At 42.3% G+C, this 20,508-nt stretch overlaps 1 protein-coding gene across 7 annotated transcripts in view; it reads left to right on the forward strand.

The window, feature by feature from the left end:
- GRIPAP1 (GRIP1 associated protein 1) overlaps positions 1-20,508 on the forward strand; it is a 78,804-nt gene that overhangs the window by 51,270 nt on the left and 7,026 nt on the right. For 4 of the 7 annotated variants that reach the window (XR_014491766.1, XM_083356721.1, XM_083356722.1 and 1 more), the window contains 3 exons: positions 9,872-9,999; positions 12,311-12,439; positions 13,028-13,214. Coding sequence is in view for 6 of the 7 variants with exons in the window: in XM_083356721.1 (XP_083212847.1) it covers positions 9,872-9,999; positions 12,311-12,439; positions 13,028-13,214 (444 nt within the window). In the remaining variant the exon portion in view is untranslated. Of the gene's footprint in view, positions 1-9,871; positions 10,000-10,129; positions 10,193-12,310; positions 12,440-13,027; positions 13,215-20,508 lie in introns of those variants that run through there. The other 3 variants (XM_083356723.1, XM_083356725.1, XM_083356726.1) reach the window with 2 other exon arrangements.

The following is a 20,508-nucleotide window of genomic DNA, read 5'->3' on the forward strand; positions in this document are numbered from 1 at the left end:
TTTTGTAGGAAAGGATGTAGAGGAGGCATCAGCTACAGAATTCAAGTAGGTTATCTTGACCCCCTTTTTAGTCTGGATTTAGGCCTGGAAACAGAATGGAAAATGTAACACGTTATTCTGATGAATGGCTTTTGTTGGCTTTGTTAGGTAAGAAGAGTGCATCCCTTTTGGTTCCTTTAGCATTTAGTACCAGTGAGTACATGGTGGCTCAGTGGGTTAGGACGCTGAGCTTGTTGATCAGAAGGTCGGCAGTTTGGCGGGTCGAATCCCGAGTGCCGTGTAACAGAGTGAGCGCCTGTTACTCGTCCCAGCTTCTGCCAACCTAGCAGTTCGAAAGCACGTAAAAAATGCAAGTAGAAAAATAGGGACCACCACGGTGGGAAGGTAACAGCGTTCCGTGCGCCTTTGGCGTCTAGTCATGCCGGCCACATGACCACGGAGACGTCCTCGGACAAGCGCTGGCTCTTTGGCTTTGAAACGGAGATGAGCACTGCCCCCTAGAGTCGGAAACGACTACTCCTGAATTATCTGCAAGGGCTGGAGAAGGGAAGCTATGTATGGTGTTTCTGCTCTTTCCTGGGTGGGTGTCCAATCAGTAGAGAAAGAGAGGCTAGCTAGTTGATTGCTTCCTTGTTGGGTGCTGCAATATTTGCTCTTCTTTCTTCTAATTTTGGAAATTTTAACAATCTCATGTGAATTTTTAAAAGCAGATGAGAGAGGTTATCTTATTAATTTGGGGTGATCTATTAATATGTTGCTGATTATTCAGGTTTATATATATAAATATCCACCTCAGCAGGAAATATGATGGAGTTCTTGACCATGGTGCAGATCTGAATGGGATGAAACAAAGAGAATTCTGGCATAACAGAAGTCTATTTATTTTTAAAAAATGACTCTAATTAGCTCCTATTATTCTTATTCTGAGTTGTACTAAGCAGGTCCATGGCTTGAGGATTTTCCTGGATTCTTAGCTATTGTTAGACTAGACCTGCAGTTCAAAGCTGTGATCAAAGGAACCTGCTGTACAGCTTGCGGCCCTAATTGGAGCAGGAGATGTTCTTTATTTTTCCATAAATGCTTTTTCCAACAATGTAGAGAAGACAGTTGTTTTGTTTGACAGGTAAAAGGACAAAAATCCTGACAGATCTCCTGCACCGCATTTAAAAGCCTACCAGATATTCTGATTTATCCCCTGCCCACTTGTAGCTCTGAGCCTCCCTGAAAGAGTGTCCAAGCTTGTAGATTTCTATCAGCATCTGTTATAACATCATTTTTAAGACGTGAATTTAATCCTGGGAACAAATGAAATATCTGAAGCAAAATACACATCTATTTACAGAACTTGCACTGGTAGCAGTTTTGAGAACTCCCTAGATCAGCACTGTCATGAACATAAGCTGTATTCCAGGAGGGAAAAATGATGCTGTCTCCAATTGCCAGACACCACAGGAATAGGAATCCAGCTGTCCAGCCTGTATGGTGGTCAGTCAGACACCTGGCTGTCCCAGCTGTGTGTGGTCTGGAGGGAGGGGAACCAGGCGAGTTGAAATTGCTTCCAGGGAAGTAAGCATTAAAACATTAGATCAGCTCAGCGAGGCTTCTGGGAAGAGAGAGAATGCTGGGAAGTGCAATTATTGTATCTTTCCGTGTTGAACTCTTTTGAATGGGGAAAGAGGAGAAGATGAGTTAGGATTGGAGCAGAGCCGGGCTGCTTAGTCAGGATGGCAGATGAAGTAGAATGAACAAAAGTGGGGGAAAGGCTTTTTTTTTAAGGGTAGCTCTGGGTTTGGGCATCTTTCCCCACTGGTAATATATGACATAGTTAGGTTGCAAAACTAGGAAAATTCACCTCAGTGAAGCATATTGAGAGCTCTGGAGAGGGTGCCATCAAATATGGTCCAAAAGCCATGCTTCTTGACTCCTTTGCCAGTGGATAAAATGAGGATTTTTAAATCATAACCTGCTAAACTGCTGTCTGGTACCCAAAAAGTCTAGTTATCCCCAAAGAGTTCCTCTTGCCCTTTACTGCTTTACAAACCTGTGTCTCCTGTACTGCATGTACAAGGCCACATTCATGAGCTGAGTTATTTATGTGCACTAGGGCCCTCTTGCTGTCGCTGAACTTTGCTATTTCCCATGCTTATTGGTTTCTTCAGGCACTCTGTCTATCAGATCTAATTCCTTAAATCTATTTATCACCTCTACTGTATATTCAACAGGGATATGATTTAATTCATACCTGAGTGGCCTAGTGCTTTTCCCTACTTTCTTCAGTTTAAGCCTAAACTTTGCAACGAGAAGCTCATGGTCTGAGCCACAGTCAGCTCCTGGTCTTGTTTTTACTGACTGTATAGAGCTTCTCCATCTTTGGCTGCAGAGCACATAGTCAATCTAATTTCTGTGTTGACCGTCTGGTGATGTCCATGTGTAGAGCCGTCTCTTGGGTTGTTGGAAAAGAGTGTTTGCTATGACCATTGTATTCTCTTGACAAAATTCTATCAGCCCGTGCCCTGCTTCATTTTGTACTCCAAGGCCAAACTTGCCTGTTATTCCGGTTATCTTTTGGCTTCCTACTTTAGCATTCCAATCCCCCATGATGATAAGGACATCATTTTTTGATGTTAGTTCTATAAGGTGCTGTAGGGCTTCGTAGAACCGGTCAGTTTCATCCTCTTCAGCACTGGTGGTTGGGGCATAGACTTGGACTACTGTGATATTGAATGGTTTGCCTTGGATTCGAACTGAGATCATTCTGTCATTTTGGGGATTGTATCCCAGTATTGCTTTTCCTACTCTTTTATTGACTATGAAGGCTACTCCATTTCTTCTGAGCGATTCTTGCCCGCAGTAGTATACCTGATGGTCATCCGAATTAAATTCACCCATTCCTGTCCATTTTAGTTCGCTGATTCCTAAGATGTCGATGCTCAGTCTTGTCATCTCTTGTTTGACCACGTCCAGCTTGCCTTGATTCATGGATTGCCTTGATTCTAGGTTCCTATGGAGAAAAAATCTTTACAGCATTGGACTTTCCTTTCACCACCAGATACATCCACAGCTGAGCGTCCTTTCGGCTTTGGCCCAGTTGTTTCATTCTTTCTGGCACTACTAGTACTAGCCCTCTGTTCTTCCCCAGTAGCATATTGGACACCTTCCGACCTGAGGGGCTCATCTTCCAGCGTCATATCGTTTTGCCTTTTGGTACTGTCCATAGGATTTTCATGGCAAAGATACTGGAGTGGGTTGCCATTTCCTTCTCCAGTGGATCACGTTTTGTCAGAACTCTCTGCTATGACCTTTCCGTCTTGGGTGGCCCTGCACGGCACAGCTCATAGCTTCGTTGAATTACGCAAGCCCCTTCGCCACGACAAGGCAGTAATCCATGAAGGGGAAACCTGCAGTAGTTCTCCTCAAAGCTGTATGACCCAGCTCGCAGAGATGGTGTCTGTGTGGAAGCGTGTGGCGTGCACAAAGACCAAGTGAGGCCTTTAAGAGAAGCCATTGTATTCCTCCTTATACTGTAAAAGAAATCCGGCTTACCTAAAACTATCAGAAAAGCCTCTGGTAAAAGGATAGAATTGGATCAGGGCCATCATAACTCTCATTCTTTATCCCTGGCTGAGGAATTCTGGGAGTTGAAGTCCACAAGTCATAAAAGGGCCAAGTTTGAAGACCCCTGCTGTATGTGCTTGTGTGTCTTTATTTCTGCAAAGAGATCATACTGGCTGGGGCTGATGAGAGCTGGCAGCCAGGAGACTTAGCAAGCACTAGTTTGAAGAATCTTAAGTCAAGAAATCTACAACAGAATAGGTAGCAGCTGTTGCAGATTTTCCCCTTTTAGGTCTCGGTAGCCTGTTTTGACCTTGTTTAATCTTACGTTTTGGAAGCTTGGTCCTTGTTTTCTGCTAAAACCACTGTTTTCAAAAGCAAAAGAAAGCTAGCTCAGTTGTTTCAGGGGATTGGTGAGGCACCAGATGGTCTCTATTGGAAGCTATGCTCTGCAGTCTGCTTTTTGAAAAGTGTCCCTTGCCTTTTCGGTTTATGTAAGTGTGTAATTTTCTGAAGTAGATTCACATTCTTGGGTTTTTCCTGATTTCAAAATGGCAATCATATTTTTTCCTTTTTATGTGCACAACACTCTTGTATGATGGATAAGACGGGTTACACTATGACATAGAATGTGCTAGTGTTTCCCCCCCCCCATACCATCTGCCTCCTCTGAGGAAAATTGGAGAAGCAAGTTTGCAAACTCCGTAACCATAGTAGGTTATGATTAAGCTTGATACCCAAATGCAGGATGCATGCTGGTTACAGTCACTACACCTCCCATAGTCTCCCCCCCCATGATTTGTGGTAAGTTGGTTTATGGCTTTAAAGAACGGTGGAAATTATCACTCGCCTGCCTTGGAATAATACAGTTAGCCAGAGGCTGACAATCTGAAACATGGTGCCCTGAGGCTTGTAGGCTCACCCAAGCAATTTAACAGGTATCTTTAATTTTTAAAATCAGAATTGTGATAGGCAAAAGCCAAGCAACAGCTGCCAACTTTATTTGGGTTTTCAGAAATATTCTGGGCCCCATAGAGATCCCAGATATATTATAGAAAGCAAAATTAAATAATATTGGTGGTTTGGTTCAAGACAGGAAGACAATCTAGCCAGCAAAGCTAAACTGGGAGCTGTCAAATCAAGAATAGAGAGGCCATGTGAGGCAATAGTGAAAGGGTTGAACTAGGACAGGGGTAGGAAATCTTGGCTCTTTTATGACTCGTGGACTTCAACTCCCATAGCTGGCTCAGGAATTCTGGGAGTTGAAGTCCACGAGTCATAAAAGAGCCAAGGTTGCCTACCTCTGAACTAGGAGCATGGAGTCTGGGTTCTATTCCACTCTCCACCATCACGGATGATAACTGGGCGATTTTGGGCCACTCATTCTCTCTTAGACTAGTGATCCTCACAGACTGTTGTTCTGGTGAAAAATAGGAAGAGGAAGTGCTATTCTGGAGCTGCCTTGAGCTCCCGAATGAAAGGCAAGATGTAAATCTAGTTAACAAATAAGCATTCTGAGAGGAGAAAGGAAGTAGTAAATCTCACTTGTTTGATGTCTGGTCAGTTGTGTCTTGTGATGAGCTATGTACACTATAGCAGTTTCCTTGTGAATACACAACTGCTTCCCTCCCTCGGCAGTTGTTTTATGAAAGAGCATGCAACATCTCCTCAAATTTCAAAGGTATCCATTGGACACTCCCAAGCTACCCCACTTGTCAATGGTTTGAAAATGTTGTTGGTAATGGGAGGAGCCGGAAGACACCAGACTGTTAGTAGCATGCTTGTTGCTTTGTTATTTTATGCTGAAGAGGTGGCTAATGGCTGTGTTTGGGCCTCCGAATAAATTTAATATCCCATCCGGGTCCATTTACTCCTCTCTGCTTTTGTATTTACTTGAATAATGAGCTACGCTTAACTTTGGTTTCTCAACCTATGGATTGATTCTTCCGGCTTTCAAGCAAATCCTACATAAGATTAATCACAAATTACCCATTTCAGGCAACGTGACAACCGCAGTTAGTCTACAAGAAAAATGGAAGCTATTGAATTTCTCCTCACAATTTCCCCAGTTGAGGAGCAGCACCTAAATTTAATCAATCAAGAGCGAGGCTCAATTCCCATTTAAGAGCTCTTGATATCCTCTGAATATGGTGGAGCATAACCTCCAGAATTATCAGTTATGAGAATTCTGTGGTTTATTGTCTCATACGTCTGCAAACTCTAAATCAGAGTTTATTGTGAAGTCCAGAGGCAGGTAGTTCAAGAATATCTAGCCCCCCCTCCCTCTCCCTCAAATAACTGAATGGAATTGCTTTTGGATTCTAATCATTTTCCAAAGAAGGTGGGTTAAACTAGATGCATGTCAGGTTGGCTTTAACTATATTTAGATCATGATTGTAAACTGATCAAAGAGAGAAGCAACCTGGAATTAAGGAGAAACTTCCTGACAGTGAGGACAATCAACCAGTGGAACAGCTTGCCTCCAGAAATCATGGGCACCCCATCACTGGAGATTTTTAAGAAGAGACTAGACATTCACCTGTCTGAGATGGTATAGGTTCTCCTGCTTGAGCAGGGAGCTGGACTAGAAGACCTCCAAGGTCCCTTCCAGCTCTATTCTATTCTGTTCTGTTCTGCTGTTCTGTTCTGTTCTGTTCTATACTGTAACACATTAGTATGTTAAGGATTCCTCATTTAAAAATAATCTCACCCATTTCCTTACGCACATCATCCCTGCATGATGGTACATCATATGATGGTACATGATCATCTCTCTTGAAATATTTTTTGTTGATCTGCTCATCTAGATGTACCAGAGTAACAATTTTTTTTTTAAAAAAAATAAAGATTCCAAATGAGACTGCCTGGGTTTTTTTTTAATTATTATTACTTTACATTTTACTTTACACTTTGTTTTACTTTACTTTAAAAAAAAGTGTAAATTGAAAGCTTTAAAGTAGAACTTTCAACACATACACAAACTGAGACTGAGAACAAAGAATATGCTGTGTTCATACAAAAGGTAATTTGGACCTTGCAGTCAAAGCTTCTGAAGGTTTTGGGCTGAATTACTTCTCTATGCTTTTCCTCCATTCACAACTCTCTTTAGCTAGCCTTAAGCACCATTCATGCTAACTTGTGCCCACTAATTCCTGCACGACATATTTAAGGAAACAGCATCCTGGCTTGTATGAACTGTGACTTAGGCCAGTAGAGGGAGTCTGAAGACTTTATGGGGGTTGTGCAAGCATGAGGCCCAAAAGTTGTTGTTACCCTTTGCCTGTGATAGCTCTGCAAGGTAGTCCACCCAAGAAGCACATCCAGGAGTACTAGCTTTGTCTTTATTGTAAGGTTACATTAACAGAATCTTGAAAGACTGGAAATGTTTCTCCCCTTCTTTCTTTTTACTGTTTGGAAAACTAGGGAAGGCCCTTCTGAAGTTCTTCTCAAAGCCATCCTCCACTTCTATAGGCAGAGACATCTTTTATATGCCAGTTGTTCAGTCTGTGGCTCTCCATTCTGTCTCCCAAAGTGGTTCCCACATACTATCACAACCCTCTAGTCAGGACTGTGCATATTCTTTGTTTGGTCTAGAAGACTCTCACTGTTTCTAGGCCACATGTGATAACTGACGCTGCAGAGTGAGGATTTGCTATGCTCAAGGTTGGTTTGTTAATTCTCTGAAGAAGATGTGACATCAGATGAGGTCAGAGTTATGGTCAAAGTGATTAGAAGAGGAATTTAAATGCAATTGCTGAAGCAGATCCTTCAAAAAATGGGCAATCTCTCATTGCTTCTGCCTACAACTTTCTCAGAGCATTTGCTATAATGTTGACTGTGTGAAAAAACAAAATCATATTTCTTACATGTTCACAAACTATTCTATCCACCTGCTAGTTCTGTTTCAAAGCCTGGAAAAATGAAAAAGCCATGATGACAATTTAATCAGAGTTGAAGGTAGTTGACCTCTGAAGAAGCAATGGCCCATTGAAGATGGCTCCATTACAAAACTGATAACCACAGCAGAATAAGGACTTGACGCAATCAGTGCCTCAGAGTTCCTCTCTGGATAAGGGGAAGGACCTAGGATCACCTATAAGCACTCCACACAGAGGATCTCTTGCAAGAAGACCATAAAACAGTGGTCTCCAGCAGCTTTCTGAGCTCTGGGAGCCAAAGAAAAGTCAAAATTGCGGTACAGAGCATTCCAATGAACACTGGGTTTGCCCATTTCCTTTCTTAATCACTTCAGGAAATGTTTTTTGAATATTAAGAACCTTCAGAACAATACATTTCATCATACATCATCAATCCTTTGTGAAAGAGGTTTCATGTAAATTTAAGAATTTTTAAAAAATTGTTCTGAAATAAACAGCAAAAGGTTATTACAATATTGACTGTGGAAATTTATAAACAGACTAAGAAGCCAGATGGGTTGGAAATAAGATTTTGAAATTAATTATAAGACTCCTTTCTGCAGCTTATTCAAAATCCTATCTAAAACACATGAAGATTTTGAATCTAAGTGTATGGGAAAATGTTGTGGATTAGAAAAAAAAGATAAGATATTTTAAAGATTAGATATTAGAGCTAACCAGAGAGAACTGAAGATTATAAATTAAAGGAGAAGAGACACACTAATACAGAATGGAGGAAAGTATTTTAATTTTGGAAAAATTCAAGGATATTTGCTAATGACAACTTACAAGAATAATATGGAACATAATATGCTACATTGATCAAATGAAACTGGCTGACATCTTAATAACTAAAAGGGACACACAAATAATAAATCAGAAGAGTGACTTGAACAATTTTCTTACCTTGGACTTAGAAGAGAGATGTGTTATGAAGATGTTATAAGGAGAAAACAGAAAATGAAAAGGGGACACTATCTAAATGGAATAAACATTAAGATTTTTAAACACAAAAAAGAAATATAACATGGCTTGTTTGATTGAGGTTAATATAAAACAATATATGAAGTTTTAGTAACTAGTAATTTTAATGAGTTTTTCTAAACCAAGACGGAGTGATGAGGCTTTAAAATTTATTTTATAGATAAGATATGGGAAGAAGATATTTTTTATTGTATTGGTAGAAAAAATGATAAACGATGGTGTTTAAAATAATAAAACAGGGTTACAAAGTTGGTTTATTTGATTAGGGTTAAAATATAGATGCTCTATGGGACGCGGTGGCTCAGTGGGTTAGGATGCTGAGCTTGTCAATCAGAAGGTCGGCAGTTTGGCAGGTCGAATCCCGAGTGCCGCGTAACAGAGTGAGCGCCTGTTACTCGTCCCAGCTTCTGCCAACCTAGCAGTTCGAAAGCACGTAAAAATGCAAGTAGAAAAATAGGGACCACTCCGGTGGGAAGGTAACAGTGTTCTGTGCGCCTTTGGTGTCTAGTCATGCCAGCCACATGACCATAGAGACGTCCTCGGATAAAAGCTCTTTGGCTTTGAAACGGAGCTGAGCACCGGCCCCTAGAGTTGGAAACGACTAGCACGCATGTGCGGGGGAACCTTTACCTTTACCTATAGATGCTCTATTTCTAATCCATGCTGAATTTGGGAACGACTTTCTGAGAGGAGAAAGAGAAAATGATAAATAAACATGCAGGATACTATTTGAAGAAATTAAAAGATTAAGTTTCTTAATATGTTGTTCTTTCTGTTGTTTCTTAATGGATATTTTTTTACTAGGTCTGAATGATTATTTATAAATAAGAGGTATGGGAAGATTTTTATTACATTTTTAGAGAAAAAAAGTTATGTTGAAAGGAAAGGAAATATGGAACTGATTTATTTGATTAAGGCCTAAGACATATATGTTGTTATTTCTAGTACGGTAATTCTGAATGGACTTTTGCCAATTAGAACTGAATGACAAGACTTTATAATTTGTCTATAGATAAAATAGGGGAGATCTTTTGTTGAAATGTTAGAGAAAGTGATAAGTTACTGAAATTGTACTTGTCTTCATGAAGGGGAAGTCATTTCTTTATATATTCTTTTTACATTTCCTTTTTCTTTTTTACTCCTCCCTTTTTGTGTTTTTTAAATTATATTGGTTACGTCTGTTTGCATTTCAAAACTTTAACAAAAGAGTCGAAGCTGGTTGGTGCCTTTTTGAAAAGCGAAACTAACTTTTGCCATCGAGTATCTAGAATGGGGTTAATTTTCTTGAAAGCGCTGCTATCTAGATGTCTTTTCTCTCCTGGTTAGGTGGCCCGATAAGTCATTGCAGGCCTGGGCTGCTGGGATTCTAGAAACATCTCCTCCCTTCATGGACTTCCAGCATTCTCTTTGCCTTCCAGGGATCGAGGATCTTGTCCTGGCAGATATCAGTTCCCCCAGTCGGACTCAGACGGGAGACAGTAGCAGCATCTCATCCTTCAGCTATCGTGAAATCATGAAGGAAGGTTCCGGAGCCGGCAGTAACAAGGTGAGGGGACCAGAGGTGGAAATCAGAAGCCTGTCTTTCTAAGCCACAGAAACCAGGCCTCTGGAATGGGGTAGCTTTGCTTCCTGAGTCTCATTCCCATAAATAAAGAGAATTTTCTCTTTCCCAACAGAAAATAACAGCATTTCCTGAAATGGCCCTTTCTGTCTAGCTCTTTTCTTTTTCTCCATGAAGGGCAAGTGATTTTTTTTTCCTTCCCCTTGCTCCTGCTCTGCATCATTTCTTGCACCGGTGAAGCGTGAGGTTATAGTTCACCCGAGCAAGTTTCACTTCACGGCGGCAGTACCAGAGTTTCAGTCTTCGAGCTTTGGGGGATTTTTGGTTGTTTTTTTCCCCCCGCTTTCTCTTTTTCTGGGACTCCAAGGTCAGCCAGCTGAAGCCAGATGGGAAATACTGGTACCAAGTAGGCAAACTCAGCCTAAATATTTTAAGGAATAGGATGGTTTTGAGTATATGCTTGCTTCAGGAGTCTGTGATCCCTATCGGAATAAAAAAATCACCCGTTTTTGAATCTGCTCTTGTGTAATCTAAATCTAATGTTTTCACAGGTGTTTAGAGTAATTCACACATGTTGTTTAATTTCGGATATTCATAATTGGTATTGTCTGCCAAAACCTGGTACCAAACATCACTAATAGTAAATCAGAACAACAAAACTTCACTGAAACATTATGTCAGTGCAAGGAAGTTAATGAAGCTTGCATAAAAGCAGGCTGGAGGCCGAATGAAGGATTCCTAGTTCCCATCCCATGCTTGACTCATTTTGTTAAGCTGGCTTTATCAAGAACCAGGACATAAAAGTGTATAGCAAATATACAGAATTAATCATTTTTAATTAATCCTGGAAGAATGTGAAGATTGCAAACAGATTTGGAGGCTGGGAAATGTTGACACTTTATAATTAAAGTTATATTAATAGTTAAGAGCAATAGGTTAAATAATAAGAGCATATATTTAAACATTTTATAAAAACCCATGACATTACAAAGTAGAATCAACAAAGGAATAACTAAAACAATAACAGGAAATAAAATATGTGGAAACATTAAAAACTTCCAACAGGAATTGAAAGGCTGGTGAGCATAACAATATTTTTGTCTGGCGGCGCAGATAAGATGGAAGATGGCCCCACCCCACGGCCTTACCCATACCTAGCTGGGGAGGGCATTTCATACTTAAGGAGCTGCCACTGAAAAGGCCAAGTAGCCTTCATTGCACCACAGTGTGGAAGGGCAGCCAGGACCGTCTCTCCAAGGAAGGGTACAAATGTTAGGGTACAAATAGAAATAGGTGTGACAAAGTATTCCTTTCAGATAGCTGAGCTCCAAGTGTGAAGCCCTTTATAGATTAAGCAGCACTCTGAATTGGGAGCAGAAACTAAATGGAAGCCACTCCATAAAGCACAGGTATTGTTGGTTCAGATTGCCCTGTTTCGCTCAGTAATAATCTGCCAGCATTTTCTTCTAACTGAAATGTATTTAAGGGCAACCCAACGCATTGCACCAACCAAATGAGAAGTTACCAGGACATGAATTTCTGTGATGGGAGTGTCTTTATCAGACTAAGCCACAGCTAGGGGAAAATGCTTCAGTCCAGAAGCTCTCCAAAGCTATGAACCCCTGAACCTTTAAGATGAGGGCAACTCCCTTCAGAATAGGTAGAACTTTATTCATTGGACAGGCAAAGCATCTCTTGTCTTCTGGATTGAATTTTGGATTATTGGTAATGACCCAGTCCATTACCAGAACATAGGCATTGGTTCCACTACCTCACCTTCATCCAATTTATTTCCCTGACTGGTATAACCGGTATAACTTCTGAATTGCCCATGAGCGTACTAGTTAATTTATTTTTTTTGTTCTCCTTTTGAAAAATTAGATAAATAGCTTAATGATGGTGTGCGATAATGTCTTCGCTAGAAAAGTACACTGTGTGTTCTTATCTTTTTAGCTTTGGATCACAACCTTTTTCAATTGGCAGTTTCTAGGCATGATAAATTACAACTTCCATAATTCCCAGTTAACTACACCACTTGAGAATCTGCTTTTCAAATGCTTTAAATGGAAAGGGATAGTTGGTAGTAAGAGCTAGATGTACAGTTTCATCTTCATTACTATAAAATTATTGTTGCATACAGCACTGATGCCTAGGATTGCATAGAGGAAACAAGAGATCAATGATTTACCTGCTTGGTGGAAATTGGGTTGTTCTGCATGTGGGCTGAATTGGGCATGTAGTAAAAGGGCCAAATGTGAGAAGTGATGCGTCTGCCTTTTACCTTTTCTACTTGTAGTCAACCACAGGAAGCCCACAGTCACAGTCACAACCTCCACGGCCAGCCGACCTTTCAGACGAGGAGATCTCAGAACTCTTCCAGCGGCTGGCAGAAGTTCAGCAGGAGAAGTGGCTGTTGGAGGAGAAGGTATAAAATCACCTGGGTTTTAGGTTTGGATTTTGTGAGACCCTGGGCCATTCGGTATTTCCTGGATTTCCCACAGTATAGACCAGGGGTAGGCAACCTCGGCTCTTTTATGACTCATGGACTTCAACTCCCAGAATTCCTGAGTCAGCTATGCTAACTCAGGAATTCTGGGAGTTGAAGTCTATGAGTCATAAAAGAGCCGAGGTTGCCTACCCCTGGTATAGACCATCCAGGCACATGGTGGCCTTGGCATGCCTTCCCAAGGACCCATGTAGGAGTCCACCGACTGGGGCTTTGCTTCTAATCCTGATAGCGTTGGCTGACCTTGACTTTTGGGTCTCTGGCTGGGGAGCTGATTCTGATAGGGTGTCGGTACAGATGCCAATTCTCAACTTTGGGGGAATCGGTCAGAGAGAGGGACAAACTCTGGGAGAAGGTCTGGGTTGGAGAGCAAATTGTAAAAAGAGACTGGTCTGCCACATTTAAGAGACATTGCTTGAAGCTAGATGGTTCCCAGGTCTAAGAATAGCATTGGCCTTGTGGGAAGCAGGCTTGGCAGTAACAAGTAATGCAATTTTTCTCTGCTAGGTGAAGCACCTTGAAGTCAGTAGTGCCTCCATGGCTGAGGACCTATGCAGGAAGAGTGCCATAATTGAGACCTATGTGATGGACAGCCGCATTGGTGAGAACTGTAGTCTTCAAGAGGGAGCCAGTTTGGAAGCAACCAGAAATCTGAGGTTGAAGGAGAAAGGGGGAGTGGATGCTGAAAGCAAAGGTGATGTTGCCTGTCTAATATCAGCCTGGCTGATCTTCTGTGAAGGCCTTCTTGTTCCATCTTTGGACTGCATCCTATGAAGTCCCTAGGACATTGTGAATCTTTAGGTCATATTCTAAAAATCATAAGATCCCAAGAAATTAAAAAGTGAATGTTAAAAGAATTAAAGTGTAAGGAAGAAGGAGTCCACTTCCAAGGGATCAAACGGAGCAAGCATTGTTTTACTCTATCTCCTGGGCACAGAACTGATGTAATATTAGGGATATAAAAATAGTGAAATTCAAAATAAAAATGCAGGCTCAACAATACCTCATTCCCTCCACTTTCTTTCCAGTTGATTAAGCAAGAATCTGGCACGTTTAAACTCAAAAGATTATGACTGCAAAGAAAAAAGATCTGGAATTGAGTGTATAATATTGGATAAATCTGGGCGGGCGGGGGGCGGGCGGAAAGGACATTGGAGAGCAACCTTAACTATGCTCTCTTCACCTTGAATACTGTCTTCCTCTGCCAGCATCCACATTTATTGAAAGAGGTTTCTAGAATCAGTGCTTGAGTACTGGTACCGGAAAAGAGCCCATATCCAACCAATCTCCAAAAGATTTTTATTTCTGAGTAAAGCAGGAGAGGTGGAAAGAAGCCTATAGACTGGAGAAGACCATAAATGGTTCAGATGGTTTAATTCAGGGTTAGGCAACCTTGGCTCTTTTATGACTCAGCTATGCTGACTCAGGAATTTTGGGAGTTGAAGTCCATGAGTCATAAAAGAGCCAAGGTTGCCTACCCCTGGTTTAATTCATCGGATGTTGCTTCCCCACCAGACTTGGCCCACAAAAGGGATTTTTTGTGCTGTGTCTTCATGCGTTCTTGATGATGCCAAGTGGTGAGGGACCTTCTTTTGCAGCGGTGACAAGGGCTGCAGCGTCTGCTGTCAAAACATGTTAGGTCATTAAAGACCCCAGACAAAGGGAGGGGAAAAGGAGCCCCTCCCACTCAGGCAGTATAAAGGGAGGAGCACACTCAGGGGTTAATGCAGTACTTTTTTTTTGTTTTAATCCCATTTATATCCCACCCTTCTCCGAAGACTCAGGGCGGTTTACAATCTAAGAAGCACAATGTGCTTAGCAATAGCCTTCATTCTATGTATATGCCTGCTTATTATTAGGGCTTTCGGGGCCCCCCCAAGTGGCATTTTTATTACAAAGTCAGCTTATTGCCCCCAACAATCTGGGTCCTCCTTCCCTTGTTTGCTTGTATGGCCTGGCCGTAGCTTGATCTCCAAATAGCATTCGGTGGTTCCGAGACGTATATTTAGCTTAGTCCTTAACCCATCATTTCCTTTGACTTTTTCCAGAACGCTTTAAGCTTTTAAAGCATTTGGTGATGGGGAAAAAGAACCCATCCTGCTGATCCATATGCTATGATTCTGTTGTTTACCACCCACAGGTTTTATTTTTTTAAAAAAACTGTCTAACCTTTATATAGTGCAGGGGCAAACTTGGGAGAGCAGTCAGTTCCGCAGAATTTTTGAAGCTTAGAAATTCCCTAGGAAATGACGTCCAGTATAGTTATGTCTTTCGTGTGGTAACTGTTTGTTCCACAAGATCATTTGGAAAGTGTGTGATGAAACTCTGCAAGTTTGATCACTGGGCCAGACTGCCTGGATACCCTTATAGGACACAGGGCTGCAATCCGCGGCTCCGGAGCCCCATGTGGCTCTTTCAGCCGTCTCCTGCGGCTCCCAGTCCTCTGCCATGTGCAGTCCAAAAAAAAAAAAGTGGGACTAAAAAAGTTCAACCAATCAATTCAAATATGCAGGGTAGGTGCATATCTCGCCTTGGCTCCACTCTTCAGTCAAACCCTGTTCTGCGCATGCGTCCATGTTCGCCTTGGTGGAGCAGTGGGCTAATGCCTCCTTAAGTAACACCAGCTGCCTGCAATTAGTGCAGGTTTGCATCCCACCAGGCTCAAGGTTGACTCAGCCTTCCATCCTTCCGAGGTAGGTAAAATGAGGACCCAGATTGTTGGGGGCAATTAAGCTGACTGTAATAATGCCGCTTGGGGTGTGTGTGAAAGCCCTAATAAGCAGGCATATACATAGAATGAAGGCTACTGCTAAGCTTGTAAGCCGCCCTGAGTCTTTGGAGAAGGGCGGGATATAAATGGAATAAAAATAAAAATAATAAAAATAAAAATGTATGCGCATGCGCACACATTTTTTTGCAGCTCCCAGTTTTTCCTTTTGTGAGGGAACCGGTTCCGAGTGGCTCTTTCACTGTTTCAGGTTGCTGACCCCTGCCTTATACGAACAGGGCTGGATAAATCTGCTTAATTTCTGCTGCCCTCTCTTATCACAGGCTTCTTTGAAAAATAGTCTCGTTTGGCATTCAAATATGTAGCTTAGAAGGGTGTGTGGTCGATATTACAGTGCAAGGGGGAACCTATTGCCCCCATACTCTGTAGAGAATGTTTAGGGAGACCTATCTCTCAAATCGTTCTGCTGGGATGAATAAGCTGTTTTTAATAGTGGTTTAGTGTTATTGATGCAGTGATTTCTGTTAGATCGCTGTGTTCTTGTGATGAGCATCTGTTTTTCAGGATACGGGATTTTGGTTTCTGAAGCATTTGGATTGATGTCATTACTTTCACGTGATTCTGATGAGGCCGGATGAGAAAAGTGCACGTTTTGGAATGAGTATAGCATGGCTAATATAGGTGTTGCATTCATATTAAAAACTTGATGTAGGCCTAATCTCTCATTTGTGTGCAAACATCTTGACTTGTAGGGAAGCAGCTCCATTGGGGGGGAGGGGTTTCTACTTTTTTTACAAAGTTGCAGATATTCTGCAGATTTCATTTGCTTTTCTTCCACCCCCTCCCTGTGCCGAGATTTCCTTTCTGGACTACTACAGTTTAAACAGATTTAAGGCCGATTGATGACTTTGAATGATCATCAGGAAATGGTGGGCACTTTGATCTTCAATAGATTCTTGGCTTTCAACAGTTCTTCTGCTGTTGTGAGAGACTGACAAGTCCCATTTCCTAACCAAAGTAAATCCATCCTGCTGAATAGTCATCCTTCCTTTTCTTAACCTGTCAATTCTGTGCTGTCACTCAAAATCACACAAAAGCGCTGGCAGGATTAGAAGTTGCTTTTCACTCTTTTTTCCTCAATTTATTAAATTTAGTTTCAGTTCAAGGCCATATTCCACACACTTGGGCGGTACAGTTACAAAATTTATTATTTATTTATTTATTTTATTTTATTTTAATTCCATTTATATCCCGCCCTTCTCCGAAGACTCAGGGCGGCTTACAAGCTTAGCAGTAGCCTTCATTCTATGTATATGCCTGCTTATTAGGGCTTTCACGCACACCCCAAGTGGCATTATTACAAAGTCAGCTTAATTGCCCCCAACAATCTGGGTCCTCATTTTACCTACTTTGGAAGGATGGAAGGCTGAGTCAACCTTGAGCCTGGTGGGACTCGAACCTGCACTAATTGCAGGCAGCTGGTGTTACTTAAGGAGGCATTAGCCCACTGCTCCACATCAAAATGCTTGACCTGAATCAGTGGACTGTCCAAAATGGACTGTGCCATTGCGAACTGTTCTTCTTATTAACAAAACAGGAATTTTACAGGTTCAGAAACTGAAGAAATAAGTTTTAGCTGCCATAATGCTTCCAGCATCAAGTCGGTAGAAGAGGAGAACCTAAGCTGTCTACAAGGTGAAGGCGAAGCCATTTTAGGCATATTTTTCTTCCTATCAAGAATGAAAGAGCCAGGGAAGGAAATGTGGGTTTGTATGTGTGTGTGTGTGTGGGGGGGAGTGCTCACTTGAAAAGTTTTTATAGAGTTCCCTTGGTTTGTGGTTAGTATTGTGCTCCAAAGGCAACCATTTCCTGCCCAAGACCGATGCATGAAAGTGGATGTGAAGTCAGCAGCCAACTTTTCACTTTGGGCAAGAGAAAATATTGGATACAGGAAATCGTTTGAGAAACTGAGTCACCCTCAAAACATGCTGTCCTGTCAGATTTGCTTTCCTGGCGCTCCCCCTGCTGGGTGTGTGTGCCCTGCAGTTTTCCCCAGTCCAGTCCAACAATGGACTGAAGTGCTATTGCCTCTTGCCTCTGCCAGCCCCTCCCTCTATAGGCTCCACTGCCCTTAGAGCACCTTGGCCAGATGGGACCTTGGTGCTCTTCCACTGGTGGGCCAGAACGGCAAAGGAGCAGACACGTTGCAAGGGGTGGGATCATAAGGAAGGAGGGGTCTCTTAGAAAAAGTCTGCATGCTCAGGTGAACAGCCCTGCAACTACATAGACAAGTGGTGGGGGTGGGGGGGGGCATCCTTTGGGCATGTTTTTTGTACATCCACATTGAATTGTGCTATGGGCATGAAACAGAAGTCAGCTATAAATAGCTTGTGCAGGGTCGCCTTTGCCTCAGCTTGGCAACACACAATTCAGCCAGTGAATATTTCATGAATGCTAAAAATACAAACCACCGCCTCCTCCTCCTCCTCCTCCTCCTCCTCCTCCTCCTCCTCCTCCTCCTCCTCCTCCTCCTCCTGCATCTTGAGCTGTTTCCTTTTGGCTGGATCAGGCAGTTATTCGCAGCCCGATTTGTCCTCCAAATCTTTGTAATTGAATCTAGGAGTCTCGCGTAGCCCCGTATTCTAATCACTTGATTCCCAGGGCCCCGGAGACTTCAGTGGGTTTTTTTCTTCTTCTTCTCTTTTCTTAAAAGGCAACGACTCCTACTTCTGTAACACTTTCAGATCTTTGCGCCAAATGTGCTGTGCCAATGTGAGGAAATAATGGATAGATTTTGTACATTGAAACCAAATGTCAGCAAGAGGAAAGGAAAACTTGCGGCTGTGTCGGGCACAGTTGTCTAATGGCAGCAATCTTATCTCCTTATTGCGTAAGTCCATTCGATCTTATCCTGTCAAGATCGCAATAAAGTGAGTGGAAATTTGACCTAAGGGGGGTTGTACAAAAATGCTTCTAAAGACCATTTTCAGAAGTCCTGCTCGTAAGCTTCCTAACATGCTGGCAGAACTTTTAAGTATGATCACATATTCCGGATGAGGATGGCAAGTTGTGGTTCTTTTCTTATCCTTTCATTGAATGCTCATGAGCACAGCCCTCTGAAGGGACTAAAAGGTAAAGGTAAAGGTTCCCCCGCACATGCGTGCTAGTCGTTTCCGACTCTAGGGGCCGGTGCTCATCTCCGTTTCAAAGCCGAAGAGCCAGCGCTTGTCCGAGGACGTCTCCGTGGTCATGTGGCCGGCATGAGTGGACGCCAAAGGCGCACGGAACGCTGTTACCTTCCCACCGTAGCGGTCCCTATTTTTCTACTTGCATTTTTTACATGCTTTCGAACTGCTAGGTTAGCAGAAGCTGGGACGAGTAACGGGCGCTCACTCTGTTATGCGGCACTCGGGATTCGACCTGCCAAACTGCCGACCTTCTGATTGACAAGCTCAGCATCCTAACCCACTGAGCCACCGCGTCCCTTGCCTGAAGTGACTACTGGGTGCCAAATTTGGCATTTTAAGTAATGTGATTTTTTTTCCTGAAAATGAAGGCATGCTCCTAGCTATTATGGCCGGTAAGGCTTATGAGCTGCAAGGACAGAGTAGAGAAAAAAATGTAATTGTTGTTGTTGTTATTGTTAAAGTAGGGATTCTTGTGTATGTGCAGAGTAGGAAACCCAAACAGGAGTGTATAAGTTCTGTGGGTTTCAGAGTTCAGCTTTTGCAGAATCAGATGCTAATTTTTAAACAGTGTGTGCTTGCTCCTGTTAAATGGCAACATGTGGACTGTAGTTTGGATCGATGATCGGTTACTGAGTGAACAAATGGAAGAGCAGAAAGTGTGATGGGCACTAAACTGAGTTTGATACGGGAGCTAGGTTCAAACCCAAGATTCATAGCCACCATCTCTTCTTTGAGGCTTCGTGTGTTTGTATGGCGATGCTTACTAGCACAGCCAAGGGACAGGAAGGATTTTGGTATTGAGAGACAACTAGATTGATGAAGGCTGAAAGGGAGAACAGGGAGAATTGATCTAGATGTCAGGGTTGCTTTAGTCTAGCATCAGTCTTGGAAATGAAGGTAGCAAACTGTATTGGGAGGGAGGGTGGGTGCAACGTGCAGGCCTTTCCCCACTGGTCTTGGGAGAAAGGAATCAGGAACGCCAATACTCAGTCTCCACCACTTTCTCCATTTCGGGGAAGCTGATATGAAAATGTCCTTCCAAATAAGGTCTCACCATTTGGAAAGCTGGAAAGGTTAGATAGTTGGGGTTTAGAAAGAATTGCCCATTTTGGATTGATGAAATCAACTCTGATCAGACTAACAAGGTCAAGAATGAAGCTAGGCAACTGAGTTAGCCTGGTATCTGGCAGGACATTGGTGGAGCATGGTAGGCAAATTTGAGGTTGTGGTTTCTTCAGATGAAATAGTGATTATCAACCTATCTCTGCACTGGCTGCTTGACGAAGTGGCAACCTTAGAGGCTTAATTTTACTTGGATATTCCTTGAAACTGGAGCTGTTCCCTAATATATGGGGTCTGGGTATGGTCAACATGCTTTGACTTCAGCACTGGTTTTGAGAAGCCTTATATCTTGCTGTACTTCAGGCACATTTGCCATTGTTTCCTCATCCTTATCCCTGCAAACCCATCATTCAAACAATAGGTTAGGCTGTCATGGAGCCACACAGAATTCCCTTTTGTTGGAGTAATCTGTCTCTTGGCTCTCAAAAGCAGTGAAATTGCAAGCAAGTGTGTTGGCTCCTCCACCCTGCACCCAATTTAATTTTGTGCCTTTTTTCATGCTAGTTTCTTAGGGTGGGATGGAGGTTGGTCTACTGCTGTTATTTCTTTCCCGCTGATTTGCTAATTTCATGGTTGAACACCCCCCCAGCTTTCCTACATGGAAAGACCCCAGATTCATGTCAGATCCCTGATGAGATTAGAACCAATCCAAACACCAGGAAGGAGAGCTGTGAGTAATGGTTAGAAGTGCAGGGAGGTGGTCTTTGGAAGATAAATGTGAGTTCCAAAAAGAAGAATTGAAGGGTGGATATCACAGTTGTTGCTGTTTTATTTACCGATACAGCATTTAGTATTGGAAATGGGGTGGATTCCACCGTATTGCTTGCTCCTTGCTTGCAGGTTCTCTGCTTTGGATGTGTTTCTAAAAATAAACAGGCCTGAGATAAACTAAGAGTAATTTTTCATGACCTCACTCTCCCTAACATCATCATATAATCAACTCTTAATTA

Source organism: Vipera ursinii (genome assembly GCF_947247035.1).
Source record: "Vipera ursinii genome assembly, chromosome: 2".
In the NCBI taxonomy this organism is placed as follows: Eukaryota; Metazoa; Chordata; class Lepidosauria; order Squamata; family Viperidae; genus Vipera; species Vipera ursinii.